Genomic DNA, 11,390 nt, shown 5'->3' with positions numbered 1-11,390 from the left:
AGTGATACTAATTACCAAGGTCTCGGTAATAGTAGATACATTTTCAGATGCCTTGCAAGAACAGGGACATGTCTTAAATCGACAATTTAAAATATTGCAGTTTCAAGTGTATTCTACTGTAACGCGGATGCACTGTTTTTTATAGGTGGAGAACTGGTTCACAAACTAGTTTCGATCTTGGAAAATTTGCCCTGCTAGTGTCTGCATCCACCTTTGTGTCTGAGTCTATCTTTACTGCTGCAGTTTCTATATATGGAAAATTCAGCAGCATAAGTGAAGCCTAATGGTAGACCGGGGGGTGTTACACAATGGTTGATGCACCTTGATACCTGTATGCAGAGCTCTTGTAGCTGAAGTTCTGAGAAGACTAGAAGAAGCTGATGTGCAAGTCAACTCATGAATGTAGATACATGTGTGGAAAGATTGGCCCTTAGTCACTCTGTTAATCTCTGTACTGTAATTTAAAACTGCTACCAATGTAGAAGGAACCTTTTACAACAGAATTATTTGGGGGAATGAGTCAACATTGTAATGATTTCAGTGTGGCACTCCATAGTGGGATGCCTTTTTGAGGCATTTACTTTATTTTGTCAAGTATTTCGTATGGATGCCAAATTCAAGATTTCATGGAAATTCTAAAACCAGTACAATTGATTGTATGCATTCAGTTTTTTAAATAAAATCTTCTTTTCAAGATGCTTCATGTTATGGCTGAAAAAATATAGTATTTGCAAACCAGGGATAGACCTGTATGAAGGCACTTTTTAAAGGTAATTTGAACAGATATTTTTTTTTTAACAAGAAAGTACAGTTGAGCTTTACTGGGTATGAAATGGTGAGGATGGTTCCACATGCTTTATAACATTCCACAGTTTTAACCCAATGCCAATTGTCATGTGTTGAGTTTGTGTTGCACACATAACCCACTGTGCATGGGAAATGCAAACAAAATGCAGTTTATTTCCCTTGCATGCGATTGGGTATTCTCTGCAATCTGAAGCTTCAACTCATTTCCTGGAGCAAATGCCCTTGCAGAGTGCAGTCTATTTGCCTTTAGTAAATTAACCCTAAAGATGTGCTGGGGCCTGAATTTCCCCTGCCAAGAGTGTGGGGAATGTTACTTAAAGTGGAGGTTCACCCAGAAATACCATTTTTTACCCTTAGATTCCTGCTCATTTTGTCTAGGGAAATCGGTTGGTTTTAAAATCGAAGCTGTACTTACCGTTGTAGAGAGCGATCTTCTCCGCCGCTTCCGGGTATGGGCTGCGGGACTGGGGGTTCCTATTTTGATTGACAGTCTTCCGACAGGCTTCTGACAGTCGCATCCATCGCATTACGATTTTCCGAAAGTAGCCGAACGTCGGTGCGCAGTATAGAGCCGCACTGACGTTCGGCTTCTTTCGGCTACTCGTGACGCGATGGATGCGACCGTCGGAAGCCTGTCGGAAGACCGTCAATCGAAATAGGAACGCCCAGTCCCGAAGACCATACCCGGAAGCGGCGGAGAAGATCGCTCTCTACAACGGTAAGTACAGCTTCGATTTTAAAACAACTAGCCGGCCTAGACAAAATGAGCATCAATCTAAGGGTAAAAAATGTTTTATGGGTGAACTCCCGCTTTAACTACTTCCAGACAAAGGCCGTCATATGAAGTCCTGGACTTTGGAGCTATCTGAATTATGCCTGCAGTTACAGGCATCAGATATCCTTTTCAGCCGGTGATTCCCTGCACCGTAAGAACAATCATGGCGGCAGTTCAGCTGACTGATTGCTCTTATAGGTAGTTGGAGGGGAAATGCGCCGCACGCTGCACTCCAATGGTTCTAACGGGTTGCCTGTGCGATCGGCATGCCAGAGAAAGAATCCGCTGCCCACCGGACATTGATCATAGAGATTTACAGTGATCAGATGGTCCCCAGTCATCTGACCCTTGAAGGCCGGCGTGACATTATGACATGTCTGGCAGAAGTAAACCATGCTGGGGACGCGGCTGGGAAGGCCGAGACAGTTTATTTTATTTTTTAAGTGCCTGATCACAGAAGGGAAGGCATACGCAAGTTGCGCCGTTGCGCCCACATATATGTAAACCGTGTTAAAATCGCACATGTGAGGTATTACCGTGTGCATTAGAGCAAGAGCAACAATTCGAGCCCAGGACCTTTAACTCCAAACTGGTAACCTGTAAAATTTCCAAGTGTCGCCTATGGAGATTAAGCACCAAAGTTTGGTGCCATTCCACAAATGCGACATGTTGGGTATCTATTTACATAAGGTAATGATCTTTCACATTATACAAGAAATTGGGCTGACTTTCATTTTTTTTTTTTTTTTTTACACTTTTGAAAAAACGTTGCAGGAATAAAAAAAAAAAAAGTAACGCAAATACCGTGTGACATAAAAAGTTGCCATGACCACCATTTGTATTCCCTATACGCTACTAAAAAGTTTTGGGGTTTGGAGTAATTTTCTAGCAAGATACTAATTTTAAACTTGTAAAAGTCCCAGTATGGAAGTAGTTAATGAACACTAGATTACATGGTGTCTAGCTACCAAAAACACTATTGCATTTGGTCCCCCCTTCCCCCAGGCTACCAATGCTGCTGTACAAAGTTGACGCCCTTGCTCCCTTTTATGTAGACCTCCTAAGACCCCATTCACATCTAGGCGTTTTTACGCCTGTAGCGCTACGCCTCTGCCGCCAGAGGGCTGGAAATACATGTCCCTCTATGGAGATGGTTCACATCTCCACGCCGAACGCCTGTCGCCTGCGGCGTGAAAAAAGGTCCCGGACCTTTTTTTCAGGCGTCTTCGAGCGTTCGGCTAGGAGATGGCAATCATCTCCATAGAGGGGGTCATCTTGGGACACATCTAGGCGGACAATACCCGCGTTTTGTCGCCGCAAATCGCGGTACAAAACGCCGCTATTTTTACCGCGATTTGCGGCGACAAAACGCCGCGATTTCGTCCGTCTAGATGTGAATGCAGCCTAAGACTTCATGTACAAAGGACATTTTTACAACCTCTCCTTAACTTGACAGATAGTAACCAATGTTCAAAATGTCTGTTTTGCTGCATTAAAAAAAAAAACACCTGTAAACGATACGTGGCTAAATGCGAGTTACTGTGTTTACAAACTGTTACAGACATGTGGCGTTTCAAATACATTTTTCCTGACCTACTTTTTTTTTTTTTTTTCTCTGGGTGTTAATACTGCTTTCATTTTAAATGTGTTGGGTTTTTTCTCTCTTCACCAGGTATGCTAACCGTAGGTAAATTGGTAAAAGAGAGGGCATTACACCTTGGCAATTTCTTGCTAGGTTCTGCTGCAATCGTATGGTGCAAGGATTGTACCTTCCTGTTCTTCTGGCCTTTCAGGGCTGACAAATGAATGAACTTGCATACGTATATCTCTTATGAGCAGGTTTAGCTTTGCAAGCCTTCAATAACAGTATAAGATTATGGACAGTAGGTGTGTCTTAATAGTTTGTTACAGCCATGGGTCTATCCTATAAGCATTGTTGTAGCCAGGGCTTTTTTTTTTTTTTTTTCCTCCAAGAGAATGGGTACAGGACATTTTTGAGAAAAAGTTCTTGGCGTCTGTCAGAAAATGTTGTAATTTTTCTCCTTTGCCGATGGGCACAGACAGTCAGTGATAAAATGCTGTTATTTTACTGTAGGATTTGCGGCACATTTCAGCCGCTAGTGTGGCGCTTTTAACCCGTGCTAGTGGCTGAGAAAGGGTTAATACTGCACGCAATGCGCCGCTACAGTGGTGTATTGCCGGCGGTACGGCAGTGCTGCCCATTGATTTCAATGGGCAGGAGTGGTGAGTTCACTGCTGCGCTCCAAAGAAGCTGCTGGCAGGAATTTTCTGATGCCCTGCCAGCACACCGCTCCAGTGTGAAAGCCACTTTTTAAGAGTGGATGGCAGGTGCTATTTTTTAATGCTATAGTGCCTGTAAAACACCCCCCAGTGTGAAAGGGGTCTGAGTGTGAGGAGAACTGACAACTGCCATTTCCTTGTTTACATGTGATTGGACATAGCTTTTCACATGGGTAAGGAGCTGCATCATTGACTCTTTACTCAGATTGGTGGTTAGGCTGTGCCTGGGGCAACATCATGTCATCATCCTAGAGCAGAGCTTCCCTCCTGCTGTCATTTGTTTGTGGCAGGCTGTGGATAGATTCTCTCAGCACCCCTTGCCATTACATACATGTAGTGCTGAAACTGCAGTTTCCCACTCCTGTTGGGAGAAAAAAAAAAAGCACCCTGGTTGTGTCTATTTAGCTTCCACCCAGAACTAGACCAATGCCCACTTGACACTGAGTAGTTAAGGTTTTCCCCAGTCTCAGCATGGCATGATCTTGCCCATGTGATCAGCAGTGTCCAATCACATGTAAACAAGGAAATGCCAGTTATCAGCTCTCCTGGCCTCACACTGACAGAGTAAGAGGAGAGACATCCATTATAAATATTTCCCAAACCTATATAATATGAGGTCACACCTAAACACTTTCAGTTTGTATGCAATCAGGCAGGCACTTGCTCTACATAGTTGAAATTGATTACTAAAGTTGTATGGTGTATTGGCAGTCTAAGGCAGGTTTTAATAAAACACTTTAAACAACAAATGCTTTATTTGTCAGACAGCCAGAATGATTGCATGGATTGTTCTTTGCCTAGCACTACCTAGAGAAGCTTACATAGGGGCTGCTTCTAGTGAGGGTCAAACCTGCAGCATCCCTTGGATGCTCAGCACACCCCCAGTACAGCAGCTTGCTGCCTGCAGACTACATTTCCCAGCGTGCACTCTGTCCTCACGGAGCAGACACGGCTGATGGGGGTGTGTTTGTGGCCTATGAAGCGACCGGCCGAGCCCGGCTTTCCGCATATCAGGCGCTAATGATGTTCGAAGGGCAGCGACACGGTTCCGAGGTATTCTGACATCGCGCTTCAAGGAACAGCCATTGCAACTCAGGCCGCAGCCCGACGGAGCATCAGCCGCTCGCCCCGTCTATAGCGTAAGATGGTTTGTTCCGCACTGGGGGACCGGGCTGTCCCATCGTTCTGTGGGGGTGGCTTATTTAAACCTATTGTGCTTTTTAAACCTGAGACCAATTGGACGCCTCGGTGAGGGTATATTGGAACCAGAACTGATATTCTGCTTCACATTGGGGCTAAACAAACGGGTTTCGGCGCTTTCTTCACCTTCCTCCATGGTGCCGATACCCTTGTGCTCCCCCCGCGAAAGAGGAACATTCCAGACGATATTTAAGGGCTCTGCAGGGCCGCTGGTGGCTCAGAGCTGCTCTGGGTCGTAGGGAGGGTCGTAGTCGGGGCAGGTAACGACGGAGCAGGTGGGGGCGGCGGAGACAAGGTAAAGGGGGAGGCGGGCTGATGGGGAGGCCTGGATGGTGGCGGCGGTGTAGGATGTGGCCCGGGAAAGGCGCCGGCCAGGCCAGCTCCTGAGGAGGGAGATAAACAAGCCCTTAACTCTTCATGCTCCGGACCAAGAGCTGCAGTCACTGGGGGGCCTGTCATTGCTGCCCTCAGCACAGCATCGTTCTCCTAGACGGGCGGAAGATGACACTGGGCACACAAGGCCGGCACTGCATTGGTTTGGAGGTGGTGAGAGATGCTCTGCCCCCCCCTCGCCCTCCCCCCTTCATCCTCCTTCATACACAGCATCCCCATGTCATGATACCCGAGCTCTATCAATCTGTACATCCAATGTCTGCAGTCAGGAGGAGAGGAGAACGAGACCCCCCTGTAGGGTGCATGAGCTCTTCTGTGTTTGTGTTGGTAACATCAGCAAGCCATGTTCAGATGACACCATCATGTTTTCATTCAGCCCATTCTAGAAGTGCTGCTAGGGCCCACTGCATGCTCATCCAAACCACACACATAAGGTCAACTTGTGTGCTCTCCCCCACTATGCTACTAAAACACGGCTCCTTTACACACGATGGCATCATGCCTTGGCCTACAACATTTCACTTTGGGGGGATGTCACTGATCAATCTGTAGGAACCCAATGCAGATCAATCCAGTGCAGATCACTGATCGGTCTGTAGAAATCCAGTAAGATCAATTTGTAGAAATCCCGTGCAGATCACTGATCAGTCCGTAGAAATTCAGTGCAGAACAATGATCAGTCAGTAGAAATCCAGTGCAGAACCCAGATCAGTCTGTAGAAATCCAGTGCAGATCACAGATCGGTTTGTAGAAATCCAGTACAGATCAATTTGTAGAAATCCGGTGCAGATCACTGATCAGTCCATAGAAATTCAGTGCAGAACAATGATCAGTCTGTAGAAATCCAGTGCAGATCACAGATCGGTTTGTAGAAATCCAGTACAGATCAATTTGTAGAAATCCGGTGCAGATCACTGATCAGTCCATAGAAATTCAGTGCAGAACAATGATCAGTCAGTAGAAATCCAGTGCAGAACCCAGATCGGTTTGTAGAAATCCAGTGCAGAACCCAGATCGGTTTGTAGAAATCCAGTGCAGATCACTGATCAGTCAGTAGCAATCCAGTGCAGATCAATTTGTAGAAATCCAGTGCAGATCACTGATCAGTCAGTAGCAATCCAGTGCAGATCACAGATCAATTTGTAGAAATTTAGTGCAGATCAATTGGTAGAAATCCAGTGCAGATCCCCGATCAGTCTGCAGAAATCCAGTGCAGATCCCCGATCAGTCTGTGGAAATCCAGTGTAGATCACAGATCAGTCTGCAGAAATCTTATGCAGGTTACAAATCGGTCTGTAGAAATCCAGTGCAGATTACTGATCAGACAGTAGAAATTCAGTGCGGATCACAGATCAGTCTGCAGAAATCCAGTGCCGATCACTGATCAATTTGTATAGATCCAAGGCAGATCATAGATCAATCAGTAGAAACCCAGTGCAGATCACTGATCAATCTGTAGAGATCTCAGATCGGTCAGTTGAGAGCCAGTGTAGATCACAGATCAATCTGTTGAAATCCAGTGCAGATCACAGCTCAAGTTTTAATACTAGGCCTCCTTCCTTCAGAAGTCCCTTATTTTAGCGTAACGCCTTAACGAGGCCATGGCAACTTTTTGGAGCTTTAAACCTCCAAAACTGCGTAGGCCCGACGAGAGTTTGTTTTCCAAAGCCCCGAGCCTTTGCTTGTATGTAATTCATGCTGACCAACTCACGTTTTTAGTTGTACCGTATTGTTTGCATGAATGACTTTGTGTTTGTTCAATGCAGGGCGGAATGATGGGGCCAAACTGAAATTTTACACTTGTCGAGCCCAGTCAAGACTGGCACAAAGTTTGGCATCATGTCCTATACTGCTTACTGAGAGGACAAATGAGTCGCCCTTCCTAGGCATCATGATCTCCATGATTACTGAACAATTACAAAAACAAAGTCTGGAGGACCTAAAATGCAAATCTTTCAGTATAAGCCTGGTAAGGTTTCACCCGATAAGTTTTATGTAAAAGATTTTGTATTGGGGGGGGGGGGGGGGGGGGTTAGGTTGACTACAGCAGGTCATGTTTTAGGCATTAAAGCTGGCCATACATTTTTCTTGTACAATTATATAAATATAATACAATATGAGGTCAAACTTAAACACTTTCAGTTTGTATGCAATCAGGCGGGCCCTTGCACTTCATAGTTAATAGGAAAATTGTATAATGTATGGCCAGCCTTAATTGATGTCCTCACATGCTGACTGTAAATGTAACCATAAATGAATGATTGCTAAAAGATTGGATGGGGCTTTATCAACCAGGGTACCTTCAATGGTTGCTAATGCATTTTTGAGCTATGTTAGATCCGTCTCCCATCTATAATGACCACCAGTGTAGTTGTTCATGACATGCCATATACAGGGATGCGTCACCTTTGACCACCGGTGTAGGACGCTACAATTTTCAGATCATTATTATTATTTCATATTAAGATTATTATTGTCTCATACAGTGGGAAGTTGTTGTATAATGACCTGCTCTGGCTGTCAAACTATATAGGTATTCCTCATTCTTGTATGGAAAACGTTACAATGGCGCTAATATATCATGAGCCGTGGCTATAATAATTTATAGCAGAGACGTGAAACTTTTTTTTTCCAAGGGTTCCACCAAGGTGATAAAAGGAGGCTTGGATTGGCAAATTTCAAGCAATTTTATGTTTTAAAAGACATTTGCCGAATCAAAGGAAAGTTCAAATTGGTTGAACTTGATGAGATTTTATTTTTTTCCCAGGATAAATCCATCCCTCGTTGACAAAACTCTTGTTTAATGCAGTTGATTTCTGACAGACACAATCTTTTAGGCTCGGTTCACACTGCTGCGAATTCTTCTGCGAATTTGAGCCGTTGCGATCGCTCAAATTCGCAAGTCATTAAAATAACATTGTTTTCTATTAGCGCCGTTCACATCGGGGTGGTGAGAATCTAAGCTGCGGGAAAAAAGGGTCCTGTGTGAGTTTGATCCATGTGCGATGCGAATTCGGCTCTATTCCCTGAAATCACGACCCGCAAAATCGCGCGATTTTGAATTTGCAGCAGTGTGAACCTAGCCTTAGATTGAAATGATCTTTATGATGAACAATCAAATCTTTTCCATTTGTGTCATGTTAGGGCATTTGAAGACTAGCATAAAAAGCAGTTCATGTATTGAAGAGATTTGTTGTATGTGAAAAAAACAGACTTTTCCATTTAATATAAGAAGGTTGTTGGTGGTTATAAACCTCAGACATGAAATATGAACAAAGCCAAACCCTCTATAGTGTGTAGTTGTCTCAAGAGCACCAAGTGTTATTTCTCTCTGCTGCTTTGTTCCTCTGTTATCTGCATGAATCACTTCAGATACGTTTTCCTGACACCAAGAGAAAAATGGTGACAGGGGAGGGACCTTTAGCTGATTGATTGGCCTCAGTTCTATTCATGTATGCTGTGTGAAGGGATGTGTGTGTCTCTTCCCTCCAATCAGCACTCGGAACGCTCCTCATTGAGCTCTGCAGTGTCTAATTTTAGCTTTTCGCCCCCCTCTTTTCTGAACTCAGAGAAGCTTTATAAATTCTGCAACAGGTACAACTTATGTAGGAGGGTTTATTTCATATTTGTGTATCACCTGAGGATAGTCAACCATTTAAAGCCTGCTACTTTTGAAAGTTTTGATTCTAGGGCTTCTGTTGTGGTTTAAAGTGTTACTAAACCCACAACAGTAAAATCAGTCTGTATATGCAGTAAAGCATGCTTGTTATACTCACTGTGGAACCTAAGGGGTTAATCTTGCACATTGTTTAAAAAAGCTTGATTCTTTCTCCTGCCTACCTCCCCTTCTTCCACAGTCCCCAAACCATCTCCTGGTAGTGCAGAGCCTTGAAGGTACTCTGCACATGATCAGTTTGGTGTGTATTGCTAGAGAGTGTTATGTTTTTTTATTTTTTTTCTTGGGCAAGTGCATGTAATCGGCACATGGCCAATCGGTACTGTCGAGACAAATGGTTAGGGTCCTGCAGCCTCATAGGACAGTCAGGGTAGAATGACTTTAACCAGACACTGATAGAAGTCACAAGACTGCTATATACTGCTGATTTAACAGTTAAGATTTACTAAAATTATTGCATTTCCACGTCCTGTGTACTGTGGGAGACCAGATATAGTGAATGTGGGGTCCTGGGTTTAGTAAGACTTTAAGGATCCTTCTTTTTATTTTTTTTTATTTTTTTACATGTTCCGTTATCACATGATTGTTATGCAAGATGCAGCTTGGTTGGGTTTTCCTAATTTGTGTTTGAATACTTTCCACAAATGCTTGTGGGATTTTGCAGGCCTCTTTTATGCTGTGTTCCAGAATTTAAACTGTATTTTTTTTTTTTATTATTATTATTATTATTATTATTCAAAAGCCATACAGCAACAATACAGTTGACATTTCAAAAGTAAGATACAGTAAAACCTTGGTTTGCAAGCATAATTCGTTCCAGAAACATACTTGTAATCCAAAGCACTTGTATATCAAAGCATTTTTTTTACAGGGTATAAAAGAGAAGAGAGGCGCCTCTAAGTGTAGCAATAAGTTGCTAAATGTTGTACCTTCATTAACCACTTAAGGACCGGACCAATATGCAGCTAAATGACCCAAGGGGTTTTTACAATTCGGCACTGCGTCGCTTTAACAGACAATTGCGCGGTCGTGTGACGTGGCTCCCAAACAAAATTGGCGTCCTTTTTTTCCCACAAATAGAGCTTTCTTTTGGTGGTATTTGATCACCTCTGCGGTTTTTATTTTTTGCGCTATAAACAAAAACAGAGCGACAATTTTGAAAGAAATTCAATATTTTTTACTTTTTGCTATAATAAATACCCCCCAAAAACATATCTAAAAATTTTTTTTTTCCTCAGTTTAGGCCGATACGTATTCTTCTACCTATTTTTGGTAAAAAAAATCGCAATAGTTTTATTGCATTTTTATACATTTCTTTTTTTTTTTTTACTACTAATGGCGGCGATCAGCGTTTTTTGTCGTGACTGCGACATTATGGCGGACACTTCGGACAATTTTGACACATTTTTGGGACCATTGTAATTTTCACAGCAAAAAATGCATTTAAATTGCATTGTTTATTGTGAAAATGACAGTTGCAGTTTGGGAGTTAACCACAGGGGGCGCTGTAGGAGTTAGTGTTCACTTTGTGTGTGTTTACAACTGTAGGGGGTGTGGCTGTAGGACTGACGTCATCGATCGAGTTTCCCTTATATAAGGCATCACTCGATCGATACGCCGCCACAGTGAAGCACGGGGAAGCCGTGTTTACATACGGCTCTCCCCGTTCTTCAGCTCCAGGGAGCGATCGCGACGGAGCGGCTATAAACGAATAGCCGCGCCGTCGTCCCGGATCGCTCCCCGAGGGGATCCGACCGCTGCATGTAGCGGGGGGGGGTCCCGATCGGACCCCCGACCCACGTCTAGGCAGGCACATACAGGTACGTTGATGTGCCTGTCCGTGCCATTCTGCCGACGTATAGCTACATGAGGCGGTCGGGAAGTGGTTAAATGTAACCATATTGCTACACTTAGAGGCTCCTCTCTTCTTTTTTATACTCAGTTGTATATCAAGGCAAAATGTATTAAATCATTTTGCTTGTCTTGCAAAACGCTCTCAAACCAAGGTTTTACTGTATTTAATGCAGGGCTGGAGAAATCCCAGAAGCCAGGTAGCCAAAACGTAAAAATGACAACTGGTGCCAACTTTTGAGGTTTTCTATAGTTGTTGTCAATGGAGCATGCTCCTGGATTGGACAGATTGGCACTTGAATTCCATCCGTACACTCCCAGATTAAGGCCTGATTCACACCTATGCAGGTTGCAGTTTGTGTTTTTCAACTCACATTTTTGATCCAT

At 43.7% G+C, this 11,390-nt stretch overlaps 1 protein-coding gene across 3 annotated transcripts in view; it reads left to right on the top strand.

Annotated features, from left to right (window-relative positions):
* The first annotated feature begins 5,079 nt into the window (after positions 1 to 5,079).
* FAM53C (family with sequence similarity 53 member C) overlaps positions 5,080 to 11,390 on the top strand; it is a 69,147-nt gene continuing 62,836 nt past the window's right edge. Inside the window, exons 1-2 of one of the 3 annotated variants that reach the window (XM_040344356.1) lie at positions 5,080 to 5,626; positions 7,243 to 7,445. In XM_040344356.1, coding sequence (XP_040200290.1) covers positions 7,368 to 7,445 — 78 coding nt within the window. In that variant the 5' untranslated portion in view covers positions 5,080 to 5,626; positions 7,243 to 7,367. Of the gene's footprint in view, positions 7,446 to 11,390 lie in introns of all 3 variants that reach the window. The other 2 variants (XM_040344354.1, XM_040344353.1) reach the window with 2 other exon arrangements.

The sequence above is a fragment of the Rana temporaria genome, chromosome 3 (assembly GCF_905171775.1).
Source record: "Rana temporaria chromosome 3, aRanTem1.1, whole genome shotgun sequence".
Taxonomy (NCBI): Eukaryota; Metazoa; Chordata; class Amphibia; order Anura; family Ranidae; genus Rana; species Rana temporaria.
This window is presented reverse-complemented; position numbering and strand designations above follow the sequence as displayed.